Consider the following 23,331-nt stretch of genomic DNA (forward strand, 5'->3'; position numbering starts at 1 on the left):
CCTGATATTTTTGTTTTCTTGCTCGAAATCGTCTGAATTCCACAGGCGTGGCGGACAACCTGAGGGAGGTTCTCATCTATTTGGTCCGCCAAGACGGCAGCAAGCAGAGGAAGATAGCCTACCTTAACTGTCTTGTGAAACTCAGCCCGAAGATCACTCCAGAAACAGAACTCGGGCTGACCCTTGAAGATTTATTCTGTTGGTGAGTTTACTGCAAAACGCCGTCATCATTTAGTTTCGTTCTCGCATTTGTTTATGCATTATGCGCTGACAGGTCGCCTTTCAACTGTAGAGCGGTGTGGTTGTTACGGTGACCTCGTGGTAATGAAATTGTTCCGAACGGAGAGAACACGTCTTGCACGGTGACACGCTGATGGTATTGCGTGATGTGGTACTAAAGCTTTGTGATCGAAGGGCTTTCGGTAAACTAGGAACGATCTCTCGTTACTACTTGGCTAAGGGAACATATTTGGTTTTCGAATGTGGTCCCTAAGCTCGTTGAAACTCTCGGTGAAAGTTATAAGTGCCTTTCACAGCCATCGCACATGTAGACTCTCATCTGTATTTGCTGTCTTCGCATTGCTGTCTGTATTAGCATTTCTTTTGTAACATCCTCATGCTGGATGGGACAGTAAACATCCCGGCGGATATCCAACAATAGCAACAAGTTCTTCGTTTTGCTTTTAGATTTTGTAGGTGAAGGCTGCTTTATTGATATGGTACTGTTCTCAAGATAAGGCGTATTGTTTAGCTCTTCTCCCTTGCTTATTTTTCCCCATGAGAAGCTGCTGTAATAGAGCAGTGCTAAATACTGCAAAGCTTTTGAGGAAATGCAAACTTATTTTTTTATGACTTTGATCAGGCAGATCCTCTTGGTGAAAGGTGGTAACTGACCAATCTGTGCTTCTAGACTATCTCGTGTATCACACCGCAGAGGAGGAGCTCCGAGAGAATTCACTGGCAATCCGCAAGAAGTGCATTTTACTCTGTGTTCATTTGTTGCTGAGTGGCTGACTAACTGCCTTCTTGATAAGACATTCCTCCATTCATTTTTGTGCAATGGGCACATGACCTTGGTAAGATTGTTTATCATTGTTTACTTTGTCGCTTGCGGGCATTACAGTGTGGAAGTGAAGCACTCTCTGCAAGGTAGTTCTTTTCCCATATTTCTTCGTTTTTTGGAAGTATGGGAAGATTTATGGGGGGGAGTAATAGGAGTTCTAGTTGGCAAAGGTTGGGCATTGATTCTCTGGGATGGCAAGGGGCAAAAAGACATGCAATGTTGGTATTGCGGATTTCTGGTAATTTTTTGTTTAATTGAGAACTTATAATTCAGACTGGAGAAAATGTGGTTGTAAACAGAGCAAGCACATATTAAAAATTTTTGGACAGAAAATAAGGGGAACTGAGGGGCCCAATTTTTGTTAGTCACAATCACATGAAACCCAGGAAAGCATAGGGTAAATTACTTGTTCTGAAATGAAATGCAGAAATAATAAAGTAAAAGTAAATTAAAGTGGATGAATACACTGCTTGCCCACCTGCGGCAAGTGGTTTTTCGTCCACTTTCATTTTACTTTATCATTTATGCATTTTAATTAAGACAATTAAATTACCATATGCTTTTCTTGGTTTCATTGTCTAAGTTTCATTGGATAAAAGATCATAATATATCAGACTTCTTTCAAGTTCTGCTAAGGTTGAGGTTCTGTTAAAGTTCTGATAAGCTGATTGATTTGGGGACATTTATTTAGCTTTTGCAGATTTGGAGTACTCATATTGTGTTGAACTTCTGGTAGGACAATTCTCTAAGAGCCCTTTATGGCTATGTTAAGGCAAGAGGCGAGGGGGTGGGAGGGTTCTATTTTATTGGGTTTGTTTTTAGTACACACTGTAGGGTGTCCCTCATAATGCCTGTGTTGCTTTGGGATTTTAAACCATGTCAATCCATCTATCTATCAATCAGTCCACTGCAATGAGTGGAGTACTTGGGCAAGTTTTGTGTTCGTTTTAACTGCTGCAGAATGTACACAAACACAAGCTTACACTAGCTTCGGCTATTGGTCCAATAGTTTTATGCACACTGTGCATGTACGACTTGAAGTAGTTGGAGTAGACTTAAAGCACAAAAAAGACACGGACAAGGAAAGTTAGGTATGACACGAGCGCTTGTATCGTCCCTACTTTTCCATGTCTGTGTTGTTTTTGCACTGTAAATAGTGATTCAATCAAGGGTGTACCTTAAGTGGTTGAAATCAATCCATGATGCTCCGCTGTATTGCCTCTTGTAGCCGCTGTGTTGCATTAGGATTTTAAAACCCCTTCAATTCAGTCAATCAATCGATCAATCAATCAGTCAATCAAAACACTAATCTGGTTTCTGCAGTCTGCGGGTGCTCCTTGTGCACGATGCCAGTGAAGTGCGAGCAGGATGCCTCCGTGCTCTGCGCCATCTTGTCAGAGACATTGATGCCGCCCGGGCACTCGTGGCATCACACATTCCACGCCTTGTGGCACGTGCACTGGATGCTGCCCTGGAGAGCCGCACAGAGCGGCTTCAAGCCCTCAGGCTGGTGCGACGCCTGGTTGCCGTGGCGCCACTTGAGCTGCCAACTCAACTTGCCCGCAGCCTTGTTGCCGTGGCTGCGGATGGCGCCAAGGAGACGGACGACCTTGTTCGTGCCTGCCTGGCCACCATTTGTGAGCTAGGTATGTTGCTACTGTGGTTACTGTGGTTTTATACTGTAGTAGAATACAGAGGTGAGCTGGTTGGTCAGCGATCACGCAAAAGCAGTGCGAAAAACTAGGCAAGTGAGAGGACCTAGACGGTCTGTTATATATACACTAGTGTTGGACAGATAAGGGAGCCAAATATAAATGCTTCTTTTGGCTAAGCAGCTGACTCAATTGCGCTACAATTTTGCACAGAGGCGGCATTATATAGTGCATGTTGTTTATACCATGTTCGAACACTGTCCTTGCCCGTTTTATCTAGAATAAATTGGAACACCTTGTTATAACAAACACACATGTAACGAAGATAACTTTGTGTTGGATGCGACTTTGTTATGAGGTTTGACTGTATGTGCTGTCTGAAATGGCACGGTATGAAAGGTGCAGATTTTCTCAGCAAGTGAATGATGGCACTGTCTTCAAAGCGCAAAGTTTATTGAAAATCAAAATGTACATAAGTAAAGGAAGTATCACAACGGATCTATCATTGTGGAAGCACAACTATGGTAGATCCATTGCGGAATCTCTCGCAATAGACAGGGTTACTTATGTAGGCACCCTGCTCGCGTCGGCAGATTCGGAGGTCCTGATCAGTTGAGCACTACTACCAGCCTTGAGTTAGAGGCTTGCAAAGATGCGCCACGTTCCTGCAAGTAGGCTGATAGATGATGATGATGATGATATGTGGGGTTTTATGGCGCAAGGGCCAACGATGACCAAAGAGTGCCAAGCTATGGTATAATGTCCTCGACGATGCAATTAATGACTAACAGTCACATGGCTATATAGGCCATTTTCACGGAGCAGTTTGCTCTACAGGAAAGAGATGGCTCTTTCGATGGCACGCTGCACATTTTCTCAGCGAAAGCGCACAAATACGGAACTATTACCGCTTCTGCCCTGCTATTGTGCAATCTGTCGGAAATGAATCTGGGTGTTCATTAATGCACTTTGCTCCATATATACTACAAAATGTTGAACGATAGAGGGAAGACATGTCCAGTGGTTGGCTGCAAAAAATATAGTTAAACCTCGATGTAACGAACTTCAATATTACGAAATTCTCGATATAACGAATTATTTGACTTTTCATAACCTCTTGTCCATAGAACACCATGTATTTATAACCTCAATATAATGAAGAGTGTTTTTATGCGATTTCAATGTAACAAAATTTCACTGCCGCCGCAAAGGAATACCGAGAAAATAAATGGAAACTTCCACGGACGCAGATGGTCAGCAGCGTCATGTTCCGTATAAAGTTCCAGTGCGATAAGATCCTATCGCGCACCACGCACTGTGTGCTTTAGGTGCGAGTGAAAGCGTGCGAGGGTGAGACAAGAAAGGTGGTTGCTTCACGAGTGCTGCCTTCCCGTACGAGCAAAGAGAAAGAGGGGAAGGGGTGGGAGTGGGGGATAAGTTCGCGTGGGCGTCTCGATTTCTGGCGTGCGTCTCCCGTGGCTGTCCATGGCTGTAAGCGTGGCTGAGCGCATATGCAGCCGCGCATTCTGCTTTAGCGGTAATCTGCGTGTGAAAAAAGCAGGCGTGCTGAGACGGGCATGGCATCATGTAAGCTGTCATCCCTTGCATTTAGTATTGGAGGTTGCATAATCTCGAGTTTCGGAGACCCGTCGAAGCAAGAGGCAGAGGAGTGCCTTAATTAACTATCGCAATTAAGGTAGAGTTAATTAAGTCACTCGAACCCAGACCTTTGTTTGTGCTACCATGGTGGCACTGTGAATTTTGGGGCCATAACGCCGGACAGCGGATTTTTCGACCCATGAGTCATCTAAGGGTACATTCGCACTAGTGACAAAAACGCGCACGACACGGCTAGCGCGACGAGCATCTGCGCAACAGATGCACACAGGCAAGTTAACATTCGCGTTTTGTGGGACGCGGCAGTGACGCTTGGCACATAGAGAAAGAAATGTTTGGCGTCCCGAGTTTGTCTCGTTCCATTTCATACTTCTTATGAAAACGCGCGTTCCGTTCAGCTGATTTGGTCTTTCATTGGAGGTCTCTGTGTTTCTTTGCGCCACCCCCGGTCACACTCAGGCATGTCGGATACGTACGAGGAGCTGCTGGTGACAGTGAACGCTATAATACTAATTTGATCTTGTGCGACGCCAACATTCCTGAAAGTGGGTGAGAAGGTTTCGGGTGCGACCGATCTGGTGGTACAGGGACACTGAGGCACACACACTGCTTTCCCGCCTGTGCCCAACTCCTTGTCTTTAAAATCAATGTTGGATTTGTCATAAATGTACAAACAGGCATACGCGTGGTCTGTCTCCAAAAAAGCTTCCATTGCAAAGCCACTTCTTTCTCGGCGTCTTGAGAGAGGTACGGGAAGGTTTACCGGAAACGGCCTCATTGGCTGGACATGGCCTCTGAGATTTGTCGGGATATGAGGGGATGGGGCCCACAGCCCTCTGCCTCGGCACACCGAGCCCGGCGGTAGGTGCATGCTTGCGCATCAACCGCGGTCTGGTACAAGCTCGAGGAAACAATAGACGACAACCACGTGTACACTCGGAAAGCATTTATTACGATTGCAACTAACACTTCGAGCAGGCCAGCTAGCTATAGTTGACATCGCTGAGGGTCCCCTCGAAGAGAATAATACACTAGGTAAAGAAGGGCTTCCGACTTGCCAACTGGGGAATACGGGCGGGCGCGGCGTTTGCCGTGGCAAGAACGTGGTTGACTAACTACGTGCGGGAATATGGGAGCGGTGGCGGAGACCTCCGCCATCGCCGCTTGCTGGGGCCCAAAGAGACCCAGGCGTTGTCAGCGGGATCTCACATGAAACACCCGGTGGCGCTGATAGCGCTTGTGATTCCAGTGCGCCGCCCGCGGAAGGAAAGTTTCCCCTCTCCCAAATTTCCCTGGTGCGCGTGCGGCGGTCATTGTACCCGAGGATTCCCATATCCCTCCACCCTTAATTGTTGCCCTACGGCGTAGAAATCGCTCGAACGACGGCATTGACAAAGTATCCTGGCAGATGCGATGGTAAACTCCGGCAGGAAATGGCAGAATCCACGTTGATAGGCAGCATAGTCGTGTGTGGCGGCCGCCCAGATATGGCAGCTGTCTCAGTGATTGACGATGACGGGGCTGAAGATGGCTTGCCCTCAAGATGCGTGCTGCAATGTCCACCCGGCAACAGCGGGTCAGGACTTTCTCAAAGCAGCGCTTGCGCCGGCACAGTAAATCTCACACCGACGCATCCTCGTGGGAGTGTATGATGGTGGGCCTCCCTCATTGTGGCTGCCATGTGCTGCTGCATTGGCCCTTGAACAGGGAGGGGCCTCCGCTGCAATTTGAGGCCGACAGCAGGCAGGGACATGGACGATGGCAGCAATAGCAAGTCCAGGCGGCTTCACTCGTTCTGCAAAGTCGCTCAAGTGCACTCCACAAACACTTGGAATTAAGGCAGTAGAGGCCGCCGCAGCGTCGGCCATCTGACACGATGCTGAACCACCCATCTACCGCATAGCTTTATGCGGCAACGAAAAAAAAACAAAAAACAATCCAGTTCGTTCGAATGAAGTTATTCGCTTCGACCGAATTTTTCCGGTCTGATCCAGCGTGAAAGTGGGCGATGGTTGTATGAACAAAGCGCTCTATGGTCCCCCGAGATTTCCGTTATTCCGCCCGCAAAATATTGAGTTCATCTGAACAAATTAAGCTTTCTGTTCCGAACGAGGTTTCTCCGAAGCTTGGGCGAGTATAGTAAAACTAGCGAATCCGTTTGCACCCGCTAAATGTCACGGCATGGTCGTCTTCGAACATGCGACCGGCAGCTCCTGAAGGGCCTTAGGCCTAATCGTGTCCATGACGGATGCTAATGTCACAAAAGACCCATAAAGGGTTCCAATGAGCCGCCGGGAGGAGATGCAGGCCTAGCTAAGTGGTCCCTGCTCGCTGCTCAACACGTAGCTTCCGAGGTGACTCCTGGGACTGTGCCCCGCTGACGTCCTAGCCAGCGTTTCCGGCGCCCGGCTCCCAGAGTCAAAGATACAGAAAGGAGGCTATTTACATATGTACAGGGAAAATCGACCACCGCTTCGGCTGCTGCAATCACTCGCTTCGGGCGTACTCTTAGAAGAAAACTTGCTGCAAATCTCAGCGTCTACACGAGTTCGGCGACACTAGCGCAGCGCTAACTCGCACTCAAGAAAGCACACGCAGATCTAGCTAGCAATCACGCCTTCGGCTGAGGCCTAACGCTGGTCCAGACAAAGTCTTCCTCGCACCGAACCGATCGTCGTCTCATTTTCCATTTCATTTTCCAATTTTGGCGTTCCAATTTTGGGAACGCCAAAATGTCGGGATATGGGGGGATATGCCCATGGCCCTCTGCCTCGACACACCGAGTCCCGCGGTCGCCGCAGGCCTGCGCATCAACCGCGGTCCGGTACAAACTCGAGGAAACAATAGATGACAACCACGTGTACACTCGGAAAGCATTTATTACCACTGCAACTAACACTTCGAGCAGGCCAGCTAGCTATAGTTGACATCGCTGAGGGTTCCCTCGAAGAGAATAATACACTAGGTAAAGAAGGGCTTCCGACTTACCAACTGGGGTATACGGGCAGCCGCGGCGTTTGCCGCGGCAAGAACGCGGTTGACTAACCACGTGCGGGAATACGGGAGTGGCGGCGGAGACATCCGCCATCGCTGCTTGCTGGGGACCAAAGAGACCCGGGCGATGTCAGCGGGATTTCACGTGACCCACCCGGTGGCGCTGATAGCGCTTGCGATTCCCATGCGCCGCCCGCGGAAGGAAAGTTTCCCCTCTCCCAACTCTCCCTGGTGCGTATGCGTCTGACGCGACGTTAGCTGCCGGTCATGGGACCCGAGGATTCCCACAGATTTTACGGTGTGCGTGTCACTGCTGAATCTTAGAGGGCATGCATTATGATTCTTTGCTTGTGAGACAGGTGGCGCCACAACTGTGTGGCTCACTTCTGATTGGTGTTTGTTCTGCGGCTGCTGCGAAAAATGGGTCTCCCACCCATATGAGCAGTTGTTGCACATTGCTGCCGCTTTTCGTGAATCTTGTTGTTCGCGACAGCATCGCTTGCCGTGAATGGCGTGTTGCGCGCGTTTTTGTCGCTAGTGCGAATGTACCCTAATGCTTTCGCCTTAATCCAGTCAGATAGTAACCGCACCGAGCAACATTACTGAGTGAGAAACATGACAAGCTGCTGCTTCAAAGTTTTTGCCAAATAAAAAAATGAAGAGTACGACACACTTATTCTGATTTAATTCCTTAGCGCAAAGTTCGAACAGCCTGCGTGGAATACATTTCTATCCCCGCTTCCTAATACAAGCACCTTATATGCTGCTCGTGCCCTTCGGACAGGGCATGATGAGCTCTGAAAGCGCTTACATGTCCTCTGAAGCTGTGACTGAAGCTTCATGTCATCCACCCAGTTAGTGTTTACAATATCTGTTGAAACAGAGGTTTGCTGAGCCGCACCGGGTCATGCACATCCATTGTAAACACGGAGGCAACGGCTGCAAGCAATGGACGCATCACCACGTGATCAAACATGGGATCATCATTAAAAGGGTCTATAGGGGACTAAACACAGTAGTAAAAAATACGTACATATTAAAATAGTGACAATGACTTGTGCGAGGTGCTAAGAACCTTAGGCCAATTGAGTGATGCAACAGCACCAGTTATTTGTCGTGTAGGACAGTTCACCAAAATTGACTGAACTGAAACTTGTTTTATGTTAAAATGTGCATGATTGAGTCACAGAAGATGGTACCATTATTTCACTATCATGGCATGAATCTTCCCTAAATTTGCCATTTTCTTACTTGCAAGAGCTCTGCTCACGGTAAATGTGAGACTTTGGACACCTGGAAGCAATAGTCTATCTCTCTAGCTTGATTAACTATTTGCCTTTAGTATGTATTGCCCCCTTTGAAGTGGTCAACGTTTTGAATACTGTGCAGCATTGCTGAACCCAAAGCTCTGCGTGGACACCGGTGGCTTTCGGACACTGCTCCAAAGTGTGCTTGACTGCCATCACCCACCCCTGGCAGAGGCGATGCTGGGCATCATCTTCCACTCGATAAACGACCCAGCCACGCGTCAGCTGCTCAGTCGTGATATCGACCTTGAGGTGATTACTTATCGTGAATACGTGATTACTTCGAGGTGATTACTTATCGTTACAATTGGCTTCAAGGGTAATTAGGGCAACTTTCTGACTGTGCCAGGGGAGTGGTTTGAAAACAGTTGAAGTTCAGTGCCCGACCTTTTGTTTCCTACTTTTCTTTCTAAGTCTGTTTCCTGTTAGAGCAACAATGTATTTTGTAAGATAATGGTTTGTGCACCTTCTAGTAAGTACTGATATTCACAGGCTAATAGAACCCTGACTTATTGCACAGTCACTCGCGTCATATTCATTCTTAAAAAGAATGAATCACGGATTCAAAGCACATGCACAGAAAATAATTAATAGCTACAAGCATTGCCCTTCTCTATTGCTGACAGAACGTGGCATGCCGAAAATTTCTTGAAACATGGTAGTGCCTTAAGCAAAGTGGTCGTGTGTAGCAATGCTTTGCACCGTGAAGTAAAATAGATTCACGTTAGGTACGCACAGGTTCGTATTTACCCACACCTCAATGTCCTTGGTTTTTTCCTTGCCACCACTTGATCGAATAGGCAAATACGGATCGCATGATTGTTGTACACTGTGACCGAAGGGGATATTTGTCTTGTAAGAATTGGCAAGTGACCCTTACTGACTTGACTGGTTGACAGCCTTTATAGCAATGTATATGTCTTTATAATCTTCACCCCATCAGCTGCACTGTTTGTTCCTGATTCGTGACTGGTTGCTGTCGTAGCCTGTGACATCATGGGAGCGTATGTGGCATGATTTAATTAAGAGCGCAAAAAAAAAAAAAAAAAAAAAACACGGCACGAAAGAAAAGGGTAGACATGGGACAAGTGTCTACCTTTTTTTTGCGTCCCACATCTGTATTGTGCTCCTAAATCATCTCATATGCACCAGCTAGGCCCTCTGAAAGTCCTTTTAAATTGTGGGCATAATTGCATAATTGGGGGCTAGTTCAATAATTGTCAGATGTTTAATATAGCTGTGTAGGATCGGTTTCTTTCTCAATGCATGGTACTTGAAGACGAAATTTTCTGGGTTTTTCCTTTTTTTATTATTGAGTGCTTTGTAAATGCCTTTTCGGTGAGGCACTTTTGGCAGCAGAAGGTGTGCTAGGCTTGCAACACTGGCATTTTCAGTAGGCTGAAATTCATTGCTTGCCAGCGTCATCTCAGCAGCAGATAAAGAGCCCTTCACCAGGTTTGGGAATTGGAAACAGAGAAGTGTGGTGTGCAGATCACCCGTTGATGATTGTGTCTGCCAAGGCGTGAAAACAGCTGAACTTTCAAACGACAGCCTGTGTGCCTTTTCTTTTGAGAAAGCCCCACTTACTGTCGTAGTATCAAGGACTCATGCATAAATGCCTCTACGACAGATGCAGTGCCTGCAACGTCAATGATTGTGGCAGATGACTTCGGTAAATAACTGGTAAATAACTTCGGTAAATATAAACGTGACGAGGTCCTTTGTCTCCGGTATGGGAGAAGGCAGGGAAGGAATGTTGCTTGGTGGATGCTGTTCGAGGAAAATGTAGAAAGTGTCGATGTTGGCAATGAAGCTCGCTTCCTGGCAACATGGCGACACAACTTTTTAGTTTCTCCTATCTCCTCTAATAACGATCTAATTTGAAAAATTTGTGTTGTAGAACACTCCCTAGATGGCACTTCAAAACTTCTAGTGTATAACCAATTTCCTATGAAGCCTGCTGAGGGACCCTTTAAGTTGCAGCTATGTGATATCTGCACTATAACTTTTGGTCTTTGTGTAAAACAGTATGTGGTCGGCAAGTGTACGGAACATCCGTAATTTACTCGTCAAATGCCTTTTACATTATTTTTTTTTCCCCTGCAGTACTTGGTGGCCCCATTCACGGACAGTCACTTCAAGTATGCACCGGACACACCAGAAAACAACTTGGGGTGTGTTCTGTTCTGTTGGCTATCTTGAAACCATAAATTGTACCATGCTTGAGTCATTGTCGATCAAACTCAATGAAAATGAAGTGTTCCTTCACATCATTTTCAAGTATGCTTGACTTTAGTCCTGCTATATAATTGCGAACGCTGCATGCTTCAGTTGTACTCAAAGTGCCCAAGGCAATTTGACTTCAAGGATGATTGGAAGTTCCCATGGGACAAGGCATTAAGTAGGGTTTCCAGATGTCTAAATAAAGAAAAAGCTTCAGGGTTTCCCAAATTAACCATGGACTGACCAATCTAGGCACCAGCTAATTCAAAGTAGTCAGATCTGAAAGCCCTACTCTCAGGCTCACATTCTTTTTAAGCCTTGGTGCTGAACTTTTAGTAAGTTCACAGTGTTACGTTAAAAGTTTATTGGGCATTTGCACTACTTCAATTCACATTTACAAGCGATGTAACCTGCATGTAACTTATTGCAGGGAATCTATTAGTTCGAGTCAGACACAGGACATTATTACTATGGTTATGCTTGATTGGAGCATGGTGATGCAGGAATATTTTATTGGTTAAGGCACTAATGTTTGTTTGGGCAATTGTCATAACACTGAATAATCTTTACTGTTGTGATTTAATTTAATAAAAATGTCATTTATATTTCCAGATTTTTTTTTTTGAGGCTGTGAGAGCTTGTGTATATAAGTATGAATGCTCAAAGCTGTAATCTACATTTGTGATCCAGAAGATGTGATGATAAACACCCTGCCACCGCCGCTGGCCAAAAAGAAGGGGGGGGGGGGGAATTGTGTTCCTTAATAATGGTGTACCTTAATTCGGATATAACGAATTATCAAATATACCAAAGTAAATCTATCATGTTTCTTGCTAATGTCAGCGTGTAACAAATATATGCTTATAACAAAGATTTGATATAATGAAGGTATTATCTTGTCGAATGCGACTTCGTTATAACGAGGTTCGACTGTGAAATTAAAAAAAAAACTGTATGCATGTTTTTTAAATGCCACCTACTCTGCAATATTGATGAGCTGACAGCAAGTACAACAGAAAGTGATTATTGCTCTGACTTTTCTTTTGCTGTTGTTCCACTTGAAAATGTACAAAAACAATTAATTGATAAATTGCTTGATCGAACAATTGGGTTAAAATTTCAAACCAGTAGCCAGCCTCATGATTGTTTGTGCTCCTGAATAACTTGCGTTTACCTTGCTGTGCCTAGCATGTAAATGAAATTGTGTTATTTCCTTGTGTTGGTCATTATGATGTCTTGCACGAAACAGCTCAAACTCAACTTTACTTTAATTCATGTCCTTCTGACTACAGATATGACAAGGTGCTCAGGTTTCAGTCAAGTAGGATAGCCATGACATCAGTCCTGAGGTCATGGCCCGGTAAGCCTTTATGTTACTTTACTGCAATATCGTCCAAGGTGGCCATGCATTTTTATTATGAGCTTCTTGCGTAATGGTAACTTGAAATGCCTGCGTTGCGAGTAATCCTCACAGCTGTAGTTAAAATGTCAGTGTTATTTTTTTTTTTCAGGGATGGTGTATTTCTGCAAGCCTCCACCATCTGGTCTGCAATCTCTCGTAGAAGTTCTTTGTCTTCCTCTTCCTGACACAAGGGTAAGACCTTGTCGCATTAATGTGATTGTTAGACTTTAGAAGTTACGAGTAATTTATTTAATTAGTACATATAACTGTCTCATGTGCATTGTAGCATTAGTTTGTGCAGAAGTTTGTGAGCTCAAGATTATACCGAGAATGGCACTCTTACAAGCCACTGTATGTTCATGAGACAGAAGACTGAATAACAGATTAAAGCCCTGCTCTGATTGTTATAGTGCAATATTGATGCCCAGTATTGTGCATCTTAGGCAGAATCACTTGGCTAAGGGTTGCAGCATGGCCTCAGAACTAAGAACATCGGGCATCATTCAGAAGGTAAATCTGGCTCCTTTATTGTAATAAGCAAAAGTGCCACCTTCAAAGAAAGGTTCTGTATTTCTTTATTCCACAGTTGAAAGATTTTATTTATTATGCTATATTGGTCCATAGCCTTGGTGTTTGATGGCCACAGTAGCCTTTGCACCATTAAACGCTACCAATAACAAATAAAGTTATTAGACAGTTTTAGTTTAACATTAGCGTAATAGCGGGGTTAAGGCAAATAGCATTACCGTTCCGCAAACGAACTTTGCAGAAAGAGAGTTTTAGTATAGCGTGATAGCGTAGTTTACGTGCGGGACGCTATTCCATTACGCTTTGAATTTCGCATACATAGGGCACCTAAGTCTATGTGTGTGTGCTTCCGGAAAGTGTGAGAGATAGCGCAATGGAAGCCAGGAGCACGTTGTATTTTTACTTCCCATGTCCGCCGATCTACAGCGAAACAGACAAGCAGTACAAGCTGTCTACCATAGCCTCCGTAATGTTCCAATCTCAGAGGCCATATGCTGTCGTCGTGTCTATCTCCAGACTTCACCGACGTGGCGCTCGCATCTCGGAGAAAATTTCTCTCATTAGGCTTAGGCGCGTTTTAAACGAGAAACGATCTCGAAAATTCCTCAAGATTAACCATAACATTCTCTCGGCGAAGCGGCATGAGACTAAGCAAAAGCCGTTTACGCAGTCATTTGCTACGAACGAAGTGAATTCTACAAAAACAACGCCAAATTCAGTTCGAAGCGGGCGACCGGGACCGCCGCCATGTTTTACATAGACTACGTAAACACGCTAACACGGTAACGTTAACTCTGAGAAATAGTGTGCGCACGGTAAACGATATGGGTAATTTAGCGCGTTCTGCGCATGCACATTTCGATCCCGCTATTCCGGTACATCCGCTATTCCGGTAATCACGCTAAACTAAAACTGTCTATTAAAATCTCTTTGCACGAAAAGTGTTTGTATGACAATGAGGCAGTACGTGATGATCACCTACCTGTGTTCTTTTCCTTGGTCCAGCTGGCTGTTTAAAAGATGGCAAATGCAAATATTAAGAGTTAGCTTTAGATCGGGCCCTCAAATGCACAAAATGCTGACAGTTTTATTTGGTAACCAATGAACTGATTTGACGGAAATTTGTTGCAATTAATAGTGAAAAGTAAATATTGATTCATAAAAATGAAGTAAGCCGTGCAAAATAACCCTGAATTACTTTCCTTATCTATGCAGAAAAATATAATTGAGTTGCTCTACGACGTATTCTGCCTTCGTATTCCGGAATGGACGAGTGATTTTGAAACTGCACTGAAGTCAGCTGGTGAGTTGCGTCATGTTGTTCTTACTGTAGTTTACTATACAGTCGAAACCTTGATATAACGAGCACAGATATAACACATTATCATATTTAATGAAGTAAATCTGAAATTTTGTTGGCTATGCTTTATTTAGAGTATTCTGCTGCTACAACAAATACGAAAATGCAAGATCTGAGACATCAATCATATCGAAGTGACTATTTGTTCACTCAGTGGCTCAACATGTTTTCTGGTAGCTAAAATGTAAAATAGTCTGCAACAACAACTTGGAATGGCACATTTTGGACGAGCGCGCATATTTGGCCGAGGTCTTGGGTTTGCTGGCCCACAGCTGGTTAGCCAACATGCTAATCTTATGTGATCACACTGATTGCATGGATACATGTGTGAAAAATGTGTTTATAATTTTGCATCATGTGCCCCACACAGGCATGGCGAGCTGCCGACAGGCCATCAAAACCTACAGTAGATCATTTTGGCAGGCATCACACGCTTGCATTTCTTTCACGTAGATGTGATTACAATCCTTTTTTCCCCGCCAGTATCAGAATGTACACGTATAACACTTGTCAGGGAAAAGTACTTTCGGGATGTTTGACTATAATTATTGCTTCTAGCATTCATCTGTGAACTTCTCTTAGTCCTTAAGGGAAAAAGTATGAATATTAAGGCTAGCGAGGCAGGTTTGCAATTAAAATATTAATGCCAGAAATACGTATGCTTGATACCTTGTGACACGTGCTCTGTTAAAACACCGTTGTGCAACTTGCATTGTGTTTGCAGATCGGACGGCTATCCGGGAGTCATGGAAGCTATACGAGGGCTTTGTGGTTGCAGAGGCTTGTGATCTTTTACCGCCACCGTCAAAGCATAGGTGACTTTTTAGACCTTTCCTCATTTCTTTTTTTGCTTGTTTGATTTTTTAATAGTCAGCAAGCCTTTTGGGCTTGTCAAGCGTGTTATATAATGGGAAACTTGACCTTGGCTTAGTATTTTTCTGCTTTATTTAGTAAATGTAGCACACTGCTTAAACATGGATCATCAGTCTCTCTGTCTCTTGAAGTGTTATAAAATTTGGATATGAAATCTAATCAAAGTGTCAACATACAGTGTGTGTGTACTAGGGGTGTGCAAATTTTGAATAATAGATTTTGAATCTAATATCAAATCGAATCAAGAAAAAAAATTCCAAATACCGAATCAATTATCGAATATCAGAAAATTTAACACCAACATTTATGCTTCCAAATTTTTTGCAAAAAACACTGTGCTGCACACGCTCAAGAGGCTAATCGCATTACTTAACAAAGAATCTTACTAGCTATCAATAATTTAGGTACCTATGAATCGAGATACATAGTGTGCTCTACTCTTATTAAAGGGAACATCAAATTAGTACGCCTGCACTGATAATAACTCGGTTAGTATTCGAAGGTCTGGAAAATATTTTTTAGCGATTGAATATTTGTCAAATAGAATTAAGTGCTTTTTTCCCCCTGAAGCTGAAGAAAAAGCGAAGTTGTCCTAAATACCAGTGGGGTTTTAGTTTAATAGTGGCCATGGGCCAAACTACGATAATGGCAATCTTCTGTTGCTTATAAAGTATTGCTTTCCAGTAGAGTAGCAGTCTGGGTCAGTTGGTACATACTGAATAGTAAAAACCAGTCAAAAGACAAAGGACAGAGAAGAGACGTGGCACACAAGACGTTGCACACACCTTCGTCTTTTGACTGGTTTTTACTATTCACTATTGCTTTCCAGTTTTCTTTCAGAAAACGGGAAGGTTTTTCCATCTTTATGGCAGGTGGTTTCTGTGGGCTATTGTCAGCTCGTTATAAGGCCAATATATGCGACAGACAAAAGCAGGGAACGGGCATCACGTCACTCGGCACCTCTCCGTGCCCCCCTCCTCCCCCCCCCTGACACACACACAGTAGTAGTTTTTTTTCGTCGGCATTCATCTGCCATCTGCTTAAATGGGTCTACAGCCAGGGATCAGCGCGCTGTCAGATTGTATTTTCGAGCTTGTCAAGTAAATCTAAAGCTGGTCTTGTGACAGGTGGCCGGTCGCTCGAAGCTACGAAAATAGACCGTTGTGCGCCTACGAATGGCGTTCGGTACAGTATTTTGCAAAGATGGCGGCCGTAAACATGCAACAGTCATCCTTTGCACTTGCTTTCATTGGCGAAGCGATTTGTCGGCTTTCTGAGGGTCGTGTGGTCGCTGTGAATAGATCTGCGTTGATTCGGTAACCATAACTTTACTTGCTGATACCCGACGATGCAGCTCCGATTAGGCCTAACGGGCTAGACAGTGTGGCTATGACAAAAATTTGCCGCTGGCTGATGTAATAGCAGGCTGCAAGCGGTCGCGGAGAGCTTGCCACTAATATCTTCCCATGTGTAGCTCAAGTTCAAGTTCTATTTATTTGCATCATTACAGTGCGGGCATGCTCGGGCAAAAAGTGAAAAACAATTCACTTGAGAGCACCTGAGCTCCCCATATACATGGCATACAACAAGTATTATATCAAGATTACAATAGACAATTACAGTGCAATATTACTGAACGTACTACAAGATACTCCAAAATATTCAGATAGATCTACAAATATATCTATATATACAAATATGTACAAAAATATACAAAGATAGATATTCAAATAGATGCACAAATATATCTATATATACAAATGTATATATATATATATATATATATATATATATATATGTACAAAGATATACAAATATAGACACTACAAAATATCTAGAAATACAATAATGGTGGCAAAGGTAAATAATCACATCAAGATCTGCTCTCGTATGTTACGTATGCTGCATTTTTCAAGATGAATATTTTGGGAGATCAGTTTCTTCAGTAAAATTGTAAGTGCATGACGTAACATTTGTCATCCATGTTGAGTGCGACAAAGCGGAACGTGCTAACATTCCCTGTTGCGAAATTGATATACAACGGTATTAGTTCTGAAAGACTTATGTTTAGAAAGGCATTTTCACAGTTATAAACCGATATCTTGTATCTAATACATGAGGAATATTCGTAAAATTTAGGCACTGGAAGTTCCGTAGTTGGAACTGTTGGAAGTTCCGCAGTGTGAGCATCATAATCTACATTGGATATATGATGTAATGCTTTCTTTTGTATTACGTCAAGTTTAATGTTAGACAATGTGGTATTTCCCTATACCAAGAAACAATAGTTAATATGTGATAAGAACTGTGTGTTGTAGGTCAATATTTTAATTGATACAGGAAGGTAGAACGAAACTTTGCTAGCATACCAACACACTTATTTGGACAATACATAACCAAGCTGACGTGAGGATCCCAGCTCATGTTTTTGTTAAATAGTATTCCTAGCGTTATTATTGTATCTATCATTTCAATATTGGAGTTTTCAAACTTTATCACCGGTTCTAATGATTAACCCTTTCACTGCCGGGTTTTTTTCTGACTGCTCCCCACCCCCTGCCGGGTATTTTTTTCATGTTGGTTCAGTGGAAATTTCATGCTAGTAATGCACCATGATACTCCACAGGACATGTAGTAAAGATATTTCGTCAGAATTCATCAGCAGTTTTTGAATTTCTTCGTCCGTCAAAGCGCAGACGCATGTGGCACGCTGACTCGCCATGGCTGCTGCACTCTGCCAAGACGAAGCGACGTGGGTGTAAACACATTCGCTCCATCTGTTGTCTAAAATTTAATTTACAAGTTCTATGTGTTTAGGTGACCTCTCCATAGATGGCAGGACATGAACGGCAATTTTTTTTTTTGCACGAGTTGTCTCGGGAGTGGCAGGGAGTGAGTTTAAAAGGCAACACGAGTATACTCGGGAGTAGCAGGGGGTGCACGTGGGTGGTTTCACGAGTTATCTCGGTAGTGGCAGGTAAAGGGTTAAGAGCTCTGATGTACATGAAACAACACCGCCTTTGTTTTTTTGGAATTCACTAACAAGCAGTTTGCAGTGCTCCATGAGCTGAGCTTTTCGATTGTTTTGTTGATAACTGGGATAAGGGACTGTATGTTGCTGCCTTTAAATATGAGGCTTGTGTCATCAGCGTACAATATATAACTCGGTTTGTCGCTGATAGTTACTATATCATTAATATACAAAACAAACACTAATGGACCCAGAATACTTCCTTGGGGGACTCCTGTGGTAATATCCTGACAATTTGAAACATGTTTTCCTATTTCCACACACTGGTAAGAATATTGTAGGTAAGTTTTTAGGAGAAGTGCTGTGATTTCACGAATGCCATATAATTTCAGTTTTTCCAACAGTATTTGATGATTTATGCGGTCAAACGCCTTTGAGTAATCAATAAATACACCGATACACACTTCTTTATTTTCAACAGTGATCTTCTCACTAGTGATCGGCCATGAAATCATACGTACGGGTCAGATTGATGGCTGTTGAAGCAGCGTCCGGGTCCGTAGTCGACCAGCAGACGACTATCGCAAGCATGCGGGCCAAGTTTATCTGTGTGCTCGCGTCTCACTAGCAACCTGCTTCTTTCCATAACAACTGTCTGTTGAAGTTGTAGAGCCCTGGTGAACGAGACAGACTCACATCTTTTCCGTAACAAGGTCTAGTTTATTTCTGTCCAAAAAGGAAAGATTTGAGTGGGTGCGCTCAGCATGGCGGATGTGGTGACAGATTTAGAGATAGCAGAAAAGAGTGAAAAGGAGCAGAGAGCAGTATGGTGCATGGACTTAGTGCGTAAGGAAAGCAATAAAGAAAGTAATGAGAAAAGGGAGCTCGCACACAAACGACGTTGGAACAGTGGGTCGGATCATGTGTCCGTGTTTCTGGTGTGCAGCACTTGCGAAGGTCCGTTCATGGCAGGCCCGCAGGGATGCTCCGCGAGTTGTTTATGGCTGCGGGGGTGGTGCGCCATCGCCGCGTCTCTACAAAGTTTTTCTGGCTGGGCTAGCTGATGAAACATAGCTATTAAAAGATAGGTGCAAATTGACACACATACACAGAAAAGTACAGACAATGTGTACGTGTGCCAACTTGTGTGTCTCTTCTAATAACTGTCTTCTCAAACTTCAATGAATTTCAACTTTTCCATTGCATCATTGCTTTTAATAGCTATGAACGGCTATTTGGGTCGGGATAAAGGAGCTAATAACACTTGGAAACCTGTGTATTTCTGCTGCTCACATGGCCATTTACAAATTTATATGGGACCTCTAGTAAAAACAAATTGTGTAGGAGAATGCTGAGCTCTATTATGTGAAGATTTCACATTCACACTTTTTGCTGCTTTCAGGACAACTTGTTTGCTGTGCCTAGCAATTGTCTAGTGAAGTCATTCTGGAGTACCTATTGGCCAAACATTCAAGAGCCAGTTTTTTCACGGTTGCATAGGTCCTACTACAAGCACTGGCCACACTGGTCATAACCATAACCATTCAAATTTACGCAAGCACCAACGATTAACCTGTTATGTATGATGAGTCACGTATAAATCATGGATGCACTTGATTCATGAATTCAAATTCAATGACCAACAACTGTGCTCACTGCTATCATTGTGATTTGAGTGTTGCTTCTCTTTCTGGGCTCAAGTTTGCTCGTAAAGAGATAAGATTCTTAACTTGCAGTATTGGCAGTGTTGGATTCTTCACTGGCACTACGAATGTTTATGCTGTTAGCTACAGGAAATTTAGTCAGTTCAATAAAAGGCAGCAGAACACCATCATAGATTATGCCTAAGGCAGAAAGCTGATGATAGATTAATCATATGGTATGGTGTATTGGAGATATACTTGTGAAAAAGCAGTAACCCCCAATATAGAAATGACACTTCGTTGACTGAATAAGTAGTGGTAGTTCTAGTATGGTTTCGCAGTCACTAATGGACAATTTGGCAATCAGCATTGCTATCGTACCTAACTGTGGCTTTATGACGAATTTACTCTTTTAGTTTGTGTCCTTATGTGTCTGATAGGAAGTAGCTCACTGTGATGGTGAAAATATGAAGTTTTATGCAAGGTTGCTGTTTAACTTTGGTTTTATAAATTGTGAGGACTCTCATGCGCCCTTGGGACAGAGGAATGACACAGTAGTGCAAGCAATCAGAAGGGTATTTATTGCACCTTTCATACACTAATTCCTGCTCGTCGAATTACTACGCACAGAACGTGCCGATGGGCATGCAACAAATCGAGGAAGTCTGACTCACCGCAGCCGGATAGCGAGTGAATATGTTCGCTCCCATGCTGGACATGAATGCCTAGTCGTTCGTGGGTATGGTCATGCGAATGGTGGCGCGTTCGAACGATTGTGTTCGTCCATTCCGTTGCCCCGCTCCCAAGCCTCTCGAGATGGTCCAGCCGAGGCTGTATTGGCGCACACCAAAGAGGAACATCCCACGCTAAAGAGGAACATCCTTCTCCCCTTTTGTGCCCAAGTAACCCCGCCGTTAGGTGGCGTTAGCCACCTAACGGTGGCTACCGTTATCTACTCTCCATCTCTTTTACTACTCTGCATCCCACACCTACTGCCACCGGCGCAAGGCCACGCGGCGAAGCTGGACTACAGGATACGGGTGTCATGTGGGGAAAACAACATCAGGGGACATGTGAGAATCGCGCAACCCCCCAAAATATTCTCATGGTGATCGTTGTCAGACATATTGTTTTTGTAGTCATTATTTTACTTTTGCTTTTCTTGTCACTAGAAAACCAAGTGATTCATGCCGTCCTGTATGGTTTCTTTTTCATTTTCCTGCTTTCAGGTCAAATTTAGTGGGAAATTACATAGCTCTCCTTTTGCTAGCATTTGTACAGGCTGGAATCCTAGAGGTGAGCATGGCTGATATTTGTTTTGTGGTGTTTCATGTTGTCTTCTGGTGTCAGAACATAAGTATCCTCATTGCTCAACTGTGCTTTGCTCTGGTGTTACAAATGTAATAATCAAATTTGTCAGTGTACAGTCAGCAAAGTGGACCAGTAAAACAAGTAATTTTTATACATTATGAGAAAAATTGTACAGCTAACTTGCAATGGTTTACAATGGGATAATTCAGCATGCTGGCTAACTCATAGAAGTCTGAAATTTCTGGTTGGCCAGCTTTGTTTTCAATGTACATCAAATCGATTAACTTTAAAAGGGGGTGGAAAAACAGCCAAATGTGCCACAGGGAGACTTGTGCACGCATGGCAAAAAGGATATAGAAGCACAGCTGAGAAAAGAGGATCAACATTTTTATAGCGATGATGATGGCTGTTGTCTGGAGTGAAACAATGCAATCCATATATGACAGTTGCTTTAGGCATGCTGGTTTTGAAATGTTACACGATAAAGCTAAATCATGCTTAGCCTCAAGCAGCAGGTCGAGCAGTCTACTTCCAGCTTAGCTGGCTTGATGCTATCCCTCCAGGCATGAACTTTGCTGACTATCTAAGTGCTGATGCCAGCGCAAATATGGACGTAACAGTGAATTTGGATGACAGGGGCCTTGTGAAGCTTGTTGCTGTTGCAAAACAAGTGTTAGAGGATGATGATATGGTGTGCCGATAGCTAACGAGGTCAGGGACACTGTCGACCTCCTCAGATGGTTTGCTGGTACTCGAGAGGCTCTCATCGCTCTTGCGAGCTACAAGAGCTGCGTAATGTCCTTAGTGACAAAACAGGCAAGGCAAAGTAACCAACTTTTTCTCTACAAATAAATTGGTCGTTTTACGAAGGTGCTCCCATATTTTTCAGTTCCGGATTCCGGATTTTATGAAAGTTTGACCATTCTCTGTTGATATAAGGGTTCAATTGTAACATGAACTGCACAGCAATTTTCCAATTGAGAGATTGTTGAGATTGCCAAAATTACAAGTGCAGCTGATATCTGCATAAGTTGCAGCCTTGGGGTGTTGTTTTGCTGAATTGCTATGCTTGCTGCTTTTGTTTTAGTTTTTTTTTTTTTTTCATTCTTGTACAGAAACTCTCTTCATATCATCGCATAGTTTAATTTGGAAGTTAGCGCTGCACGCGTGTGTTTTCATGTTCAAGTTTGTCTTTATGCTATGTTACCTGCTACCTGCAGAACCAATGCCTTTACATTGCTGTCAAATAATCTTTTTGTCAAACCAAGACTTCATGCAATTTTGGCCAAGACTTAATGATTTCAGCAAGTGCATATTGTTGCTGTACAATTTTGTATTGCTTTATCTCGACAGTCTATTAAAATTCTGTTTGAATTCTCTTTGATTTTCTCACACACTTGATGTCAAAAGGCCTTTATCATGTGTATATTGTATCCGTCACTAATAAGGGATTAGCCACCCAACTTAGATATCTACCTCGGCTAACGCATGTTGTGAATAAATGCTAATGCCGTGAAGGGACACTAAAGAGAAGCTCTAAATTAGTTCAAACTGATAAAGTATTCTTTCAGGACTCTATTTTTTGATGATTGTGCAGCAAGAGGTGTTGATCTAGAAGAGAAAATGAAGGCCGAACTTCAGGTTTTAAAGATTTTTTGCTGGAACTCCAGCACCAATAAGTCAGTGTGACGTCGTGGTTATCAAAGTGTCTTCTAATACTATTTGGGCCATTGCGGCTCAGTAAGGGTTATCAAAACTGCTAAGTTCAGTCTATTGCTCCTTTAAATGCAATGTAACCAATCTTTATTTATAAAAAAGAAAATTTACTACAAACATTTTTTCTCTATAGTGTCCCTTTGAAAATGTTAGTGTTACAGTGTAACTCCTGCTTTCGCACATTATTGTTTTTTGGCATTGTAAATGGCTTTCAGGCTGAAGATTAAAGTTGGATCAAGCTTTGTAAGTACACTCGGCCTCAACAGATAATGTTCGTATTATTGTTTCATTAACGAGCCTACCGTCACTTGATCTGCAAATTCTGTCATTTGTGTGCAAGTAAAGCACTAAATAAAGGTGCTGTTTGACTTTGTCGTATTGTGAGAATCTCTGTTGCAATTTGAACTGTGATGTGCTTCACTTTGAAATCTTTATGATGTAAAGAGGAAAAAATAATTACGCTTCTTTTGGGAGTACTTGTAAAATTTTTCCAAGTGTTCAACAACCAAGTAATGTATTATCTTTATCCTTTTCTTCCTGTTGACAAAATGTAGGCGCTAGTTGAAGTGATAGTGTCAAGTGAAGATGCCTTGGCTATTCAAGCAACAATACTCCTGGCAGAACTGCTGTATATGGTGTGTTCCAAACTTTTTTTTTTCTCCTGATAATAT

At 43.3% G+C, this 23,331-nt stretch overlaps 1 protein-coding gene across 1 annotated transcript in view; it reads left to right on the forward strand.

Annotated features, from left to right (window-relative positions):
* LOC119433358 (rapamycin-insensitive companion of mTOR) overlaps positions 1 to 23,331 on the forward strand; it is a 61,903-nt gene that overhangs the window by 814 nt on the left and 37,758 nt on the right. Inside the window, exons 3-12 of the mRNA XM_037700517.2 lie at positions 46 to 202; positions 2,387 to 2,709; positions 8,716 to 8,885; positions 10,740 to 10,807; positions 12,149 to 12,216; positions 12,368 to 12,450; positions 14,002 to 14,089; positions 14,871 to 14,961; positions 20,863 to 20,929; positions 23,215 to 23,295. Coding sequence (XP_037556445.1) covers positions 46 to 202; positions 2,387 to 2,709; positions 8,716 to 8,885; positions 10,740 to 10,807; positions 12,149 to 12,216; positions 12,368 to 12,450; positions 14,002 to 14,089; positions 14,871 to 14,961; positions 20,863 to 20,929; positions 23,215 to 23,295 — 1,196 coding nt within the window. The remainder of the gene's footprint in view (positions 1 to 45; positions 203 to 2,386; positions 2,710 to 8,715; positions 8,886 to 10,739; positions 10,808 to 12,148; positions 12,217 to 12,367; positions 12,451 to 14,001; positions 14,090 to 14,870; positions 14,962 to 20,862; positions 20,930 to 23,214; positions 23,296 to 23,331) is intronic.

This window comes from Dermacentor silvarum, chromosome 11 (assembly GCF_013339745.2).
Source record: "Dermacentor silvarum isolate Dsil-2018 chromosome 11, BIME_Dsil_1.4, whole genome shotgun sequence".
Classification (NCBI taxonomy): Eukaryota; Metazoa; Arthropoda; class Arachnida; order Ixodida; family Ixodidae; genus Dermacentor; species Dermacentor silvarum.